At 42.7% G+C, this 15,636-nt stretch overlaps 1 protein-coding gene across 1 annotated transcript in view; it reads left to right on the forward strand.

Annotated features, from left to right (window-relative positions):
* Nucleotides 1-4,784, forward strand: part of ENPEP (glutamyl aminopeptidase) — a 66,653-nt gene extending 61,869 nt beyond the window's left edge. The window contains exons 19-20 of the mRNA XM_063135874.1: nt 770-851; nt 2,560-4,784. Of these exons, the coding sequence (XP_062991944.1) occupies nt 770-851; nt 2,560-2,697 (220 nt within the window). The 3' untranslated portion in view covers nt 2,698-4,784. The remainder of the gene's footprint in view (nt 1-769; nt 852-2,559) is intronic.
* The last annotated feature ends 10,852 nt before the right edge of the window (nt 4,785-15,636 follow it).

The following is a 15,636-nucleotide window of genomic DNA, read 5'->3' on the forward strand; positions in this document are numbered from 1 at the left end:
ATCAGAACTAAGGTTATTTGCATAATAGGAACAGTGTTTATGCAGAACCTTCCCAAGACACTTTGTTGCCTGATTCAAGAGGTGTGGTCCAGAATCTCTTGAAATGTCTCAGTTATTCCATGCTAAAGAGAAAAATGCAACTTCAGGGGATGCTTTCTGCCAGTGGAGGCTGGTGGCTCCATCTTCAGTGGAGTGATAAATCCACTCCAGGTTCCAGTCAGAACTCTAAAGGAGCTCTCCAAGGTGCTTTGCATGCCTTGACCTTGGATAGCTCTTTTAGAGTTCTGACTGGTTCTGACTGAAACCTGATACAGATTCACTGCCCTACTGACATTGGATCCACCAGTCTCCCTGCTTTCTGCCAAATAAAGCTAAGGGAGCCTGAGTTAGCACATACCAGATTCTGAGGGCCTGATGAATAGGCCATACTGAATCACCCCCCCCCCCCCACCAATGGTCATGTGCTGCCAATTCAGATTCTAGAATTTGTATGACTTTTTCCTGCCTAATCACGCATAGTGTGGCACCACATGTTCTTTGAGTCTAACACCCCCTAGAAGGATTCAGTGGTTTTTGCGAAGAGAAGCGGGAACACTCTCTATAAATGCCTCTCTAAGATCTTTGGAGAATGATTGGATACAAATGGGATAACAGCTAGAAACGAAATACTCTAGATAGTAGATCATTGAGTTCATTTATTGTTCCCTGATCTGTATGTCATTTTAAAAGCCAAAATGCTACCCTCTCAGACTTCTGTTATTTTTTCCAGGTACAGTCTCAATGACAGAAATCTTGGGCGCTTGGTGTCAAGAATAACAGAAACGTTCAACACAGATCTCCAGCTTTGGCAGGTAAGGGTACAGCCTAGATTTTCTGCTGTTCAGCTTGAAGTTCTCAGTTGTGATTGTAAATGACCTGAAGGCTCCATAACAAAAGCAAAGTGCCTTCTCAGTGGCTGCTCCCAGACCTTGGAACTCCAGGCCTATCTAGCTCAGTCCCTGATCACTTTCTGCCAGAATGGATAGACATTTTTCTTTAGACAGAAGCTAACTTAGGGTGCAATCCTATCAATTTTAGGTAGAAAAAAGTCCATAGGATTGCACCCTTAAACTGCAATTGTTTTTCTCTCTCTTTAAACTGGTTGTTTTGATAGATTTTTTGAAATGTTTTAAATGTTTTCTTTTATCGTTGATTGGTTGGTTTTATTGCATTTGATTATTATTGCTGTTAACCACCCTGAGCATCATTTGATGGAAAGACAGGATACAAATGTGAACAATAAACAAACAAAAGTGCCACTCACAGGGTCCGCATCCCAGCTGTGAGTGTGGCCAGAGCCAAAACCAGGTGGCACCAAAATGGTTGGAGTTACAGATGTCAATCTTCCCTTTGTTCAGTATGCAATGGTAGGTGAGGGAGGGGAGAGATTTCCACTCTGCTTCTCCAAGTCATGCAAGCCTCATTCCATCAGGTTTGTAAGGGGGCAGAACAAGATGGAGTAAACAATATCCGTAACCCAGGTTGGGAAGCCTGAAGGCCTGGAGGGCCACATTTGGCTAATGGACTTCCCCACCCCTGGTTTAAACTATGATTTCTGAACACGCCATGATAATAAACCATTGTTTGGTTTTTGTTTGTTTCAATAAACCATAGTTTAGAATAATCTGAATACCTCTTCCCCAGTTTGGATGTAATGATAAACTCCAGGTAATTTAAAACTGGAATTAAAGGCTTCCAAGCTCTTCCTTATGGATTTGTTAGAGGAGTAGATGGGAAGGAAGAGCATACAGGCACGGGAAAGATCATTCACATCATGCTGTGCTACAATTAGCATTAAATCCAAAATGGGCCACTGTCACCATGCTTGTCACATGGGAGTTCCATGATAGTTAAAAAAGTGTCAACTTCCATGATCTGGGTCAGGGCCATGCTAGAGGGTCTAATCCATGGACGGAGAAATAATGTACAACCATCTGTGCAACCTGTAACTGGGCTTTGCATTCTGTGGTGCATTGGCTGAGGGCTGATATGCATCTGAACCAGAAAATCCACAACAAAGCAGCATGTCCTTATCTGCAGTGTGGAATGGTGTCGTTCCTGGCTTAGCCCATCTATGTAAATTGATCTCTTTGTGACTCACTTCCTGCTGTGTCTGCGGGCTAACCACACATTCTGTGAGAATTTGGTGACTTGAACTTCCTTCATTAGTTTTTTTTTTTCCTCCTTATAAAATTGCTATGTAGTTGCAGAGACAGGGGGCTGTTTCCAGATTTCGACTGGGGCTAAGTGTGTGGAGAAAGAGGGGTCCTATTGGAGATGAGAGAGGTGCTTCCTCAGCGCTAGAGAAAGGCTTTTCCTAGAACTGACAAGGGAAACCCACTCTTATCTCTGATCCATGACAACAGGGACTACAGCTTGGGAAGGGGAGGGCTTTGGGAAGGGAGGGGCAACCTCCCACCCCACCGACAACTTCCAATCCTGGAGGAGTGTCCCGGGAGGCAGTCTTGCCCCAGGACAGTCAGATCACACTAATTAATGCATGTGTTTACTTTTCTAAAGATGGAAAATTTCTTTGAGAAATATCCTAATGCTGGAGCTGGAGCATCATCGAGAAATCAGGCTGCTGAAACTGTGAAGAGTAATATTGAATGGGTAAAGCACCACAGAGAAGAGATAGCAGCATGGCTCAGGAATTGAAACTGATTGTGCCTCACGTAATTCCATGCACCTCTTGTTCCATAGACAAACTCTCAGGACGTTATTTTCAAAGTACAACATTGTGGAGTTTTTGTAGAAATCTTTAATTCCAGATCCTGATAATGCTGCCAACATTGAGAAGAGATTAATTTATTGATGTATGTGTTCCAACTAGCCAGATGGCAATTCTAAAATGGTCTTGCAAGCATTTCTTGTCTGTTAATACATTTGTTCCATTTTAATGGGACTACTTATAATGTGTAAAATCATCTGTATCTCAAAGGTAATTATAGGTGTGTATTCACCACACACTCAACCACAAACCAAAAACATCAATTTACTAAAAATGCCCTTCCAAATGTCCCTTAACGATGATCCATTGTGAGTGTATGAGTGGAAATAAAGAGACGAGACATGTAAGTATGGTATAAAATTGGCCCACATTTATTCAAATTAGATCTGCAAAACTGGGTGGGCAGCTAAACTCAGCCAGCAACTAGTTGGGCTGTTATCAGGCAAAAACATTCCAATTCTATTGAGTGGCACCTGCCGATCACCACCAACAGGGCTGCCCCTTTTGGGGAGGGGAGGCCTTCCCATGTCACCCACTCCCAGGCCATAAAACGCCAGGTGGGTGAGGTTTTACAGCCCCTCCCTCTGGGGCTGTAAAAACCTCAGCAGGAGGCCCTCGGGGATTACCTGTCACCGTCAGGGTGCCACAGAATGCACACCATCCCTGAATTCCCACATCATGCCCGCCCCCCAGCCTAGTTAACTTGTGACCAAATTGACCTAACGATTAAATCAACCAACCAACAGATTAACCTAAGACACTCCTACCCCACTTACAGTGTGAAGTAGGCAAAAAGAGCCCTAGTCGGTCAGTTCCACTAGGAGTCAAACATTCCTACTCAGCCTCCAAAAGGATGACCAGCATCCAGGGAGGGAGGGAGCCGCGATCTGAAGATGCTGAGGTTAGGTGTGAATGGATGGATGGATAAACCCCCTGAAGACTCCTCCCCCAGCCTGTGGGGAGCAAGTACAATGTCCCACTGTCAATAAATCTACTCTAAATAGGACTAAAATCTGAATCCTCTCCCCCCCCCACAATATTCAAGAATCTCCGGTAAAGAATCTTAGGGTTTCTCTAAGCAAGCAATTTATTGCTGCTCGTTATTGGCCACACACAGAAGTTTGGCCCAGACGCATTAGCAAAAGGAAGCACAGCGGCAGCCAATCATGTGAGCCTAGACTGCAGCACACCATCTAAAGAACAGATAGTACTGACACAAATTGTGGTGATCTGATCCAATCAGAGGCTGCCTTTGGTGAACATGGCCAATGACAGCACAGGAGTGGCATAAAAGACTGCTCTTTCACTGCTTCTGTGCTCTTATTGGCTGTGTCCCCCCCCACCCAAAGGCAGTGTCTTATTGGGTTAGATAGCTGCTACTCAGAAAGTACATTTTAAAAAATGGCCTGCCATGGTGTGTGTATGTGTGTGTTTGCTAGCATGGAGCTGGACTAGAAAGAGGAAGAACCAAAACTACCACAGTTTTTATTTAAAAAAGGAGGAAGAGCTGATTGGTTAGTAGTTGCAGGAGAAGGACTGGCTGGTAGAAAGGGGGGCTCAGAGCTAGCTGCACCCCTGAAGATGCCACCAAAATCCAATTGCAAGTGATTCTTTCCTGTGCCAGCTACAACATTTTAGTGCTCCAGAGCCACTATAGAGTGCTAAAACGGTCAGACGTAGCTTCAAAAAAGGTCAATTTGACTCTTTTAGTGCTCTGTAGCATTATCACAGCCATTTTTAAAAATTGGGTTTTTGCAAATTCAGCAGGGGGGCTGGTGAGGGGGGCAGACACAGCCAGTGGCCAGCAGGTTGCCATCCTGTTTTACATCTTCAAGGTTGCCATCTTTCCAGAGAGGCTCACCACCCCTTGCCAGCAGCAGTCAGAAAGTTCTGGTGGGAGATTTGCTGGAGACCCTTTGTCTGACAACTGCAATACCAGATTTGGGCTTACTCACCTGTTGTTGTGCTGTTAAGGTGCACCACAGCCTTAAAGTTCCACGTGCACCACAGCCTTAAAGTTCCACGTGCACCACAGCCTTAAAGTTCCATGTATTTGTAGTCAGGATGCCAAAAATGTCCTCACTAAATGCTTTATCAATGATATGCAGGGTTATTTCTGTTTGTTTTGCTTTTTTAATCACTGGGAGGGAAATAAAGTGTTCCCAATTTTGTAAAAAGCAACTAATTTGCCTCTTCTTTTGGAAGGTTTTTACTGATATATTCCACAGAAACAAGAAATAACCAGCAATATTGCTTGGATAAGAGCGCTTGTCATTAAAATATTTTGTTACCGAGACTTCACTTGAAGAAAGTTCAGCAGCCTTCCTCAATCTAGTTCCGTTCAGATGTTTCTGGCTACATTTCCCACCATTCTTGACCTGTGGATATGATAGCTGGGACTGCTATGAGTGGAAGTATAAAATATCTAGAGGACACCAGGTTGAGGGAGGCTCCCTATACTGGGCCCCTGCTGGGGTGTGGGCCCTCGGCAGGTGCCCAACCATGCCTACCCCAATCCCAGGTATATGGTAGAGGTTTGAATAACGAACGCAGGTGAAAATGCCACCGCTCAGTTGTTTGATGGGGACAGGGGAGGAGAGGTTAAATCGAATCCTCTGTTTCCTCACCTGAACAGGTGAGGAATGTTAACCCTTTGGAAAGTGCTTGAGGGGTGCTAGACAAGTCATGGTAGCTAATGCAGAAAAGTGAGGCTTCACCAACTCCAACGCCAAGAACTCCATCACACTTACTTTCCCTCCTGCCTGGTTTAGTGTGATACCACAAACCGACATGGCCCCTTTCATGTGGGCTTGTGGTATCACACTATACCAATGGAACCTCCCTTTTGCTTGTTTGCTCTCCCACTGCACCCTGCCCTAGCCCTTCTCCTTCTGCCTCCAGTTCATTGCTTGTAACATTGTGATGGGCATGGGCTCCTACCCCCCTCACTCTGGCTTTGTTGTCTAGCAATTTACCAACACGGTACTGGAGAAGGAGAACTGCCCTGCTTTCCCCTTTCATCAGCAAGTTCTCCCTTCAAAGCACATGCCCCCAACGAAGAAAATAGCAAGAGGACAGCACTACACGGGGGCTGAAGGAAACTTTAATTCCATTTGGGAGAAATAATCCAGACTTTCCCTGCTCTAGGAAAACATGAAAAAGGGAGAGGAAGAGGCAGGGTGTCTGCAGGACAAGTATGACGTTATCTGAGTGCCATGCTGCAAAACTACAAACCAGGCATGCCGAGAGTGCAATAAAATGTCTGTCAACTGTGCTCAGGTGAGTCAATATTGCTCTGCCAGTCCACTCCTGAAAGTATGAAAGAGCACCATAAACTAGATCCTTAAAAAATACAAGTCGTCAACATGGAAAATACTGGAATGCAAGAGCTGGACAGCAAGGTAAACTAGATTCTCTGGAATACCAAAGTGAGCAAATGCTGTCAGTTCCAAAGCTCACTGGAAGATTCCCAAGTCACTTACAGAAAAACCCAGCATTCCATCCATTATATCACACTGGCCCATGCAACAATAATTTTTTCTAGTTCCTACGATCAACTGTTTCTTGTTTTTGAATGCTGACGTCCAAAGAGAATGTGGTAAATACAAATTTACTTAAAGAGGGGTGGGAAACAGATAAGTAATAAGAGTGCAAATCATATTATTAAACCAATACAGTTGAAATATGCACACACACACAAAAAGTCATTTTTCATCATGATGTATTAAGAGCAGCCTCTAGTGGCAAAAAGAAGTCATTACAGGCAATTAAAATTTTAAGATATCTTATTTGTATAAAAAACATATAGTATGATAGTCACATATTCTAAAGAGCCACCAATCAAAGCCACATAATGTTCTTCACAATACTATAGCATTTACAATGGGTCCATCTTTTCATCGTAACCAGCATTCTGGAAGACTCTGACTGTGGACGAATCATTTCAGGTCTTCTTTTGGATTAATAGACATGTATAAATTCTCCAGTGTTTGTTGACGGTTTACAAATAATTGGTGTCCATTATTTCTGAGTTTCTCAATGCACAGAATTGGAAAAGGCAGACAGACACAAACCAGACTTTTCCTGATACCTTTGGGAAAGTGGCTTAAGAACATAAGAAGAGCCACACTGGATCAGACCAAGGGTCCATCTAGTCCAGTATTCTGTTCACAAAGTGGCCAAGCAGCTGCCCACAGGAAACCCACAAGCAAGACATGAGCACAACAGCACCCTCCCACCCATGTTTCCAAGCACCTGGTATACATAGGCATACTGCGTCTGATACTGGAGGTAGCGCATAGCCATGACTAGTAGCTATTGCTAGCCTTCTGCTCCAGGAATTTATCCACCCCACCCCTTTTAAAACTGGTAGACCAGTTGAAAAAGCAAAGACAGACCATACCAGGCATTTTGAACAGCACAACAAATTAACAGAATTTATACTAGCAAGCATCCCAACACAAAGAAGAAAACATTGATGGTATCATAGCAAACAGTGGCCCTGTTCAGACAACGTGCTAGGCCATAGTTAGGATGCTAACCCTTTTGCAGCAAATGGTTACTGAGCGTGTTTAAACTGTAATCATGTAGCCACCATGGTTAGGAATGGTTCACAACACATACTAAATCATGTTTCGTTCAAAATACTTACTCACCATGGCTTAGTATGTCATCTGAACGGGTCATTGTGGCTTACAGTGTCATGTGAACCATTCCTAACCATGGTGGCTACAAAACCACAGTTTAAACACACTCTCTACAAATTTACATGCTAACCATGGCTTGGCTTAGCATGTTGTTTGAAAAGGCTCATTGTCAGAAGTACAATGGCTCCCCTTTTCAAAATTAACCATTTGAAGGCTATATGGCAACAAGCAAATGGTGAAGTTAAGAGGTTTATGAGGATACTCAAAGAAGGCTTACAGTCTGCCAGAAGCTAATCTGAGTCCAAAAATTATTTCTGTTTCTCAGCAGCTATCAAACTTCTTCCAATTGCTCAACCAGCATGGCATGAATTATTGTCCTTTTTGCAATGGTACATGCTGCTGCTGATTAATTAATTTATGAATCTAATACAATTTCTCTCAATGTAATCATTATCACATTTTTTCCAATTTAAGTATTATAATAGATGTGATTTTTAGTATCCACTTCATACATTTTGCTAAAATAAAAACAAAGGAAAACAGCCATAAACACAAGCCACCTCAGCTTGCTCTTAGTTAAGGATGTACCCATTTCTCAACGTGAATAAAAGCTACTATGAAACTGTATGCTAACCAGTGCAGATGACCTACAATGTTATCTTTCAAAGCTGGAGATACGGTCCTTGTCAAAAGTTATGTAATGTCAGGAAAAAATCTCTATGCCTTTTTTTTTATCTTAGGAGATTTCAAATCACAAAGGTAAATTCCACATAAATGGTAGCATGTGCCTGTTTGGTGCATTCTCTTCCCCTCCTTATTTTTTTATTATGATTTTATTAGACTGTAAGCCTATGCGGCAGGGTCTTGCTATTTACTGTTTTACTCTGTACAGCACCATGTACATTGATGGTACTATATAAATAAAATAATAATAATAATAATAATAATAATAATAATAATAATAATGCCCATAAGGTCACAAGAAATGGGCTTCACATCAAATCATTTCAGAGTACCCTTTAGATTCCAACATTAGAAGAGGACAATAATGACATGCATAAACACGATGTACTCCTATCTTCAGCTTGTGCTGTACTGACTGCAACAAACATGTACATTTCAGAGACAGGCTGTCATTTGTAACCTTCAAAGAACCAGCATCATGCTCCAAGTTAGGGAGTTGCTGGAGGGAGCTGTTCTTGGTGTCCATGATTTAATTGCCAGTTTTTAGATGTTTTATTTATCCAGTATTTAGACTATACAGTAGCATCTTCACTGCTTTGTTACATAGCTAGAAGTGGTTTTTTTAAAAAAAGTTCTCAACATTGACAAGTTTAGTTCTCATTTTATGGGGAAAGGAATTCTTGATCGTAGCTCAGATTCCAGAAGATCATGAATGTAAGGCATCTAATCCAGGTTTTCAACACGAACGCTATTTGAACATCATGGTAGCATGGAGTTTTCAACCCACATCTCTCTGGTCTTTATTAAACACATTAACCACATCATCAACCTAGTGGTCTTGAGCCAAGGTGTGTAGACAGTAGCAGTTTATTTCTCACATGGCTTCTATCTAGAGGAGAAGGCTATGAATGGCTACTAGTCCTGATGGCCATGTGCTACCTCCAGTATCAGAGGAAGTAAGCCTGTATACACCAGTTGTTGGGGAACATGGGTGAGATGGTGCAGTTGTACCATGTCCTGCTTGTGGGCCCCTAGTTGACAGCTGGTCGGCCACTGTGTGAACAGTGTTGGACTAGATGGATCCTTGGTTTGATCCAGCATGGCTCTTCTTACGTTCTTCTCTCTAAATCAGGATATAGGCAGAAGGGACAGAGCAAAAATGCCAGCATGTTTTAGTTTAGTCTTCCAGTAACAAAAACTTTGGAGCAGCATTTTGACCTTTTAGAATGTGTGTGTCTGAGGCTGCGCAGAAGCTGAGAAACCACCAAACAATTTGCGGTCAGGAGAATGAGGTAGGACTGGGTTAAGGAGCGGGATGGTGTAGATTGGGACTCCAGAAGTGTTAGATTTGGCCCTTGGGCCTGAAGCTCAACACCCTTGGAATAGTCATTAAGAAACATTATAGTCAATTTGTTTGTTTCCAACTTACTGTGTCCTGCATACAAGATACCAATACTGCTTTTGAAGATCCCCTTAATTTCTAAAGCAGCTCTGTGGTGAGACATTGGGGAACAGGGAGAGTGGACAGGAATGTGCTTTCTTGAGAAAAACAAGTCTAAAACCCCATTGAGCTTCATGGAACTAGTTGCACAGTTCTTTGGGTCCTGTCTGTAGGAGACAAACTTAAATGGAAGAAAAGAAAGTTCTATTAATGTAGGCTGACCATATGGAAAGGAGAACAGGGTTCCTGTATCTTTAACAATTGTAGAGAAAAGGGAATTTCAGCTGTTGTCAGTTGTATGCATGCAGTACCTGGTGAAATTCCTTCTTCATCACAACAGTTAAAGCTGCAATTACAACAATTAAAGATGGAATTTCACCAGGTACTTCATGAATACAAATGACACCTGCTGAAATTCTCTTTTCTCTATAACTGTTAAAGATACAGGAGCCCTGTCCTCCTTTCTATATGGTCACCTCATGCCAATGTTATGTGTTTTTAATCAGCTGAGGAGCACTGGGTGCAATTCATGCTAGGTAAATCATAGGTTTTGCTAGCTCATCAAACAAAGCACAAGTAAGTGGTACAGTCACGTTAGCAGACATCAGTTCTGTTTTGACCTCACTAGAGGGAGCAATTTATTTTGAAAATATTAGTCAATATTAGCTCAGTGCTTAGCCAAAGCTCTTGTGAGTCAAAACTCAAAAGACATTTCTGAAGCAAACATGCAGTTTGGGGAGGAGGGGAAAGTATAACAGTAAATGAAATGCAACATTTTTTTCAGAAGCATCTTTTCCAAATTCTACAAAAATGACTTGCAAACTGAAATCTTTCAGACCAATATATAAACTTGGACTTCCCTACCAAGAGTGCTGCTGTTAATGCTTTTCTTGTGAGCTCCCATTCTCAAGAATTTCTTCAACTTTAAGAAAATAAATCCAACCGAAACTCCATTGTAAGCTGAATTATAAGAGACCTGCCTTTCAACAACAGTATTGGGCTGCTGTTTTGGGTTATATCCAATGTTAATCCTACTTAGAATACTTCCACTGAAATGAATGTGACTTAAGTTAGACTAATATTGGATACAACCCTATATAAATATAGTAAATGAATAAAATGAATGAATAATAAAAGCCTGCCTTGGAAATCAAAATAAATTCCAAAATACCGACCTTTTCTTTCCTTTTTTTAAAACTGACAATGGGACTGAGTGTGTGTCAACATTTACTTTATAACCTCCATTGAAATGTTAGGCATTTATGGCTACTGTAAACATTCATTTAGCCCTGCCTCTTGAGAGGCAAGGCCACAGTTGAGGTAATATGTTGGCTTTAGTGTTCAAAACCCTAAATGACTGCTTGTTTTGAGCCAACATTTTCAAGGCTAATGGCTTGATCCAGATCTCGGTTCAGTTGAAGTTTTGAGAGTGAAGGCAATGGAGTTGCATTGAAGTCAAGTGAGGCTAAATTGTTTGAGGCTCGGTTTCTCAGATTAACTGGATTATAGATTGGGCTATTACTTCAAATATGTTTGCAAAAAGTTTCCAAAATGAAGCAGCCATCTATGTCACTTTTCATTCAGCCCCGCCCCTTCCTCCCACTGTTTCTGAAAATATTTACATGGGCAAGTCACCCACGTCTCAATGCAGTCAAACGCTTGAGTCTCTATGTCCACATATCCTACATATTAATTATTATTGTTAAATGTATTTATATACCGCCTTTTCCCCAGTACTGTATGTATCCCCTCAGTGTGACAGAGCACCTGCTTTGCATGTAGAGCTTCGGCTATTGGGCAGTATAAAAATGTAATAAATAAATAAAGGTCCCAGGTTCAATCCCTGGCTTCTTCAGGTGAGGCAAGGAAAGTATCCTGCCTGAAACCCTGGAGAGTTGCTGCAAGTCAGTGTGGACAACACTGGGCTAAATGGAACAAGGGAATAACTCAGTATATGGTGGCTTCCAAGGTTTTTATGTTCCTATATGCCAACAGGACACCCAAGGAATGATCTCTCAACTATTTTCATGCAGGTTGAAGGAGCCCAGGGAGAGAGAAGGGAGGGGAAGAAAGAAAACAAAAACATGGGGCAGGGAGTCAAAAGGGACAGAGCAATGGAAGGAGTGAGGAAGCCCTGTGTAAGTGATAAGACCTCTGGCAAAAGTGAGCTCTCCCATCCCCAATAGCCTGCTGAGAGGGAAGGGGGGTGGCAGAAAGAGAGAGAGAGAGAGAGAAGAGTGGTTCACCCACCACCACCATGTGCCCCAACAGATTCAGCTGTCCCCAGGGGAGTGGGGATAGGAAGGTTCCCCACCTTTGTTCTATAGGATCATATCACCCAGATCTCAAATCAAGAATGGCTAGAGCAATTGTCTAGGGCCTAGATCACAAGCTATGCCTAGCTAAGGTCACAAACTAAAGCATAGTTCACACGAATAAAGGGTATATAGTGGTGCTGGGTTAGAATAGACAATACAGGTCCAGACAGACCAAGGGCCCAACCCAGCATAAGGCACTTTTGTGTGTTCATATTCCTTTGTATTGATACTGTTGCTGCCGGTGATTCTTAAAACCCAAAGCATCAGGCTAGAAAATTAACATGTCACTCTCATCTTGACATTTAGGGTGCAATCCTCTGCACATTTAGACCAAAAAAACCCCAAACACCTCCTACAACTCGCAGCATCCCCCAGCTCTTAAACTACTAGTACAAAATGGTGCTACAGCTACCATCCCTTGGACTATTATGGATCAAAAGGAATGATGGAGGGGTCCCATACTATGTTGAAGAAAATGAGAGTTTGTTGTAGACTTGGATATAAATCAAAAGGTGTTGAAGGCTCTTAATTTTTTTTTTCCAAATGAAAACATCTAAGCTGCAAAGAGTTAAATCCAAACCTGAATTTCTCTGCAAACCTCTTGGATTACACCTAAAACCTTTTAAACACTCAGGCTTACCAGTGAGGCCTAGGGAAGCTCAAGATCCTGGGCCTTCAGGGGTATTTCATAATGGGCCACCCACTGAGAAAGTTGAAGTTGGCACCTCTGCCAATGCACTTCGCTCTTAAGAAGCCCTTCCAAACACAACTATGGGCTTCCCTGTGGAGACAAAAACATTCATGAAAGGGCCTGGCCCGAAGGACACGATCTGGATAAGGGCTGAGGCATAACACTTGACATGGCATCCTTCAAATGCTGGAGCGAGGTCTCTCATATTGTCCAACTAGTCTATTTGAGTCAGCTACAGTAATAGTGCAGTCGCTGTTAATGAGTTCGAATGGGTAGCCAAATGAAGATGCCTTCAGAAAAGTGTTAGCAATGAAAACCTAAATCAGTAGATAATCAACTGAAGTGGGCCAGGCACTCTTGCATATTTTTGAGACTATTTATTTCTGATGTGTTACTTTAGTAAGAAACAAGGAAGGAAGGAAATTCCTGGAGGCAAAGGCTATCAATGGCAACTGCTATCTCCAGTATTCGAGGCAATAAGCCTGTGTGCACCAGTTGCTGAGGAACATGGGCGGGAGGGTGCTGTTGCACCATGTCCTGATAGTTCATCCCTGGCCGATGGCTGGTTGTCCACTGTGCGAACAGAGTGCTGGACTAGATGGACCCTTGGTCTGATCCAGCAGGGCTCTTCTTATGTTCTTACTAAAGATGCATTTTCCTTTTAACAGAGGACCAGTTACTGCACATAAACCTTTAATGACAACTATTCTTTAATGTAGTGGGCCACATGTGCCACCCCACCTCCCATTGCTGTTTTCACAAGACCTGCCTCTGCCATCAAATTTGCCACTGTGGTCATGATGGTGGTTGTGTGGGGTGGGTGGGTGCGTGGGATCAGTAATTTTGCAAAGGAACAAGGTACACAGGAAGAGGTCACCTTGTTTGCTAGCAGAATCACACTCCTGGAAGCCTCCCAGAAACAAGCCTAATTCTGCTTACAAACAAGGTGTGTACTTTTCCTGTGCCTTGTTTTCTTGCAAAATCACTATGTGTTTTTCCCCACACAGCAGTACTTTCAGCAGAGGTGTGGTATGGTGTGGTCCCGAGTGGATTCCAGGTGGGCAATGCAGCCCTCCATCCTATGGAGATTGCCTGCTCCTGCTTTAATAGGATTGTGTCTATTTTTATGTCAGGATTCACACTTTGCAATCTGTCCCTATCTTTGTTGCAGTGAACAGATCATGTGTGAATGCCTTGACCCTAATTAATGATAATATATGCAGGCTGGGAAGGCGCATGTACTCACAGCTTATTGCCATATCTTACAATGTGTCTAGCCTTGATGCCCAGAGGATGTGTGTATCAGCCTAGTGATTCATACCTTTGGTTTAATGTACCTTTGTTTTATTAAGTCCTCATAGTGGCGTCAGTCATTCCAGAAAGGCACCTCTATTGAGCTTTGCATGAGAGGTGAATTTATTTAAACAGAAATCAAATCACAAAGAGGTTTCCTTTTTAACATTCTTCAATTGGTTAAAGAATATTTACATATAATGAAAGCTGTGCAGTACTTGTATGCATTCCCTGCAACAAATAAAAAGCTACTTTCATGGACCTTGCTGGTCAGAAACTGCATGGCATGCGTTGGTGGCAACAGCCGTGCCTTATAATCATGCTAACAAGTTGTTTACAAGTTCCACTTTTTGGCTGACAGGCTTGTAGGTTGAATCCTTTGGCCAAGGTTTTCTGGATGTCCGACAAAAAGCACATTTTTCAGCTGTTAGGAAATATTCAGGTGCTTGTTTGTCTATAATTTTAAAAATCCGCTCAAAAAAAGCACCTTTTGTTTGCTCTGCAGGATGAATGCCATCACCTTTTGCCTTCATGGGGAAATCTAATTTAGAAATAAAGATGTCTGCCAAAAAAAGCAAGCAAAAGGACCAATGATGTCACCTTGGCCATGGGCCACCAAACATACGGTGGACTGCTGAAGGAACAAGTCCCAGCAGGACCACAACTGGAGTTGGGATGAACTCAATAATGATGATCCGGGTTTTTGAGGGTCCTTAAGCCAGGCACCCTCAACGGGCCCTTGTCTTCTCACCACCACTGTCAGCAGCTGCCATTGCTGCTGCTCTTTCTTCTCATTATTGCTACCACTTGCGTATGTGTGTGCCCTGTTTTTGATTGCACAGTCATCTCTCCAACAGCCTCCCTGTTGGAGATATGAGGTAACATCTCCCCCATGTGTCTAACAGAAAGAAAGGATACACACTGCAGCTAGCTCTTTCCCCCACCTCCCTCCCTCCCTCCCTTCCTCTCTCTCTCTCTCTCTCACACACACACACACACACACACACACACACACACACACTCTCGTGTAAATCTCCAAGTCAATTTCTGAGCTCAGGAGGATTTTAGGAAGTAGTTTATGGTTCAGGGAGGAGAGCTATGAAGAGGCAAAATCCATGTGTGGAGACCTAATGTTAACACATCTCTGGTTGACAGCCATTGGAACACGAGCCCATTGATTACAATGGGCCCATTGATTGTACAATGGGATTTATTTTATTTATTTGTTTGTTTACTGCATGTTTTATCCCACTTTTCAGACAGTTATTGTCTCCCAAAACTGCTCAAATCAATACTGTCACCAGGCTTACAAAGTACAAGGGACGAGGTCAGCTTTTCAAGGCCAAAACAAGGTGGTGAGCTATAAGTGGGGATTAAAATACACTTTGAGCCAGGCTGATTTTTCCTTGCTGGTGTTCTTGCTTGGATGTGGACAAAGGTTGGGAAATGACCAATCAGTAGCATGGGGAACGGGGTGGGGCCAGGGGAAGGGGTGGCCATCTGGGGAGCCCCAGAAGCATGGATTGGGACCATTGGAGGGGTAGATTTGGCCCACAGCAGTGAAATACTGCACTCTGGGTCTTTTTCTTTCTTTTTTTAACTACTCAATGGACCTGACACATCCACATCTTCCCAACCCATTGACTTCATTAATCATGAAGAACATTTATGGGTGATTAGCAGTAGCTGCAAAAGCTTCTACGATTGCTTAAGAATTTCTTAATATCTACCAAAGTCTCTTCAAGAGGGGCCCAAGTTACAGCGGGAGCATGAGCTTCACTGGTTCAGTGGAT

Source organism: Elgaria multicarinata, chromosome 10 (assembly GCF_023053635.1).
Source record: "Elgaria multicarinata webbii isolate HBS135686 ecotype San Diego chromosome 10, rElgMul1.1.pri, whole genome shotgun sequence".
In the NCBI taxonomy this organism is placed as follows: domain Eukaryota; kingdom Metazoa; phylum Chordata; class Lepidosauria; order Squamata; family Anguidae; genus Elgaria; species Elgaria multicarinata.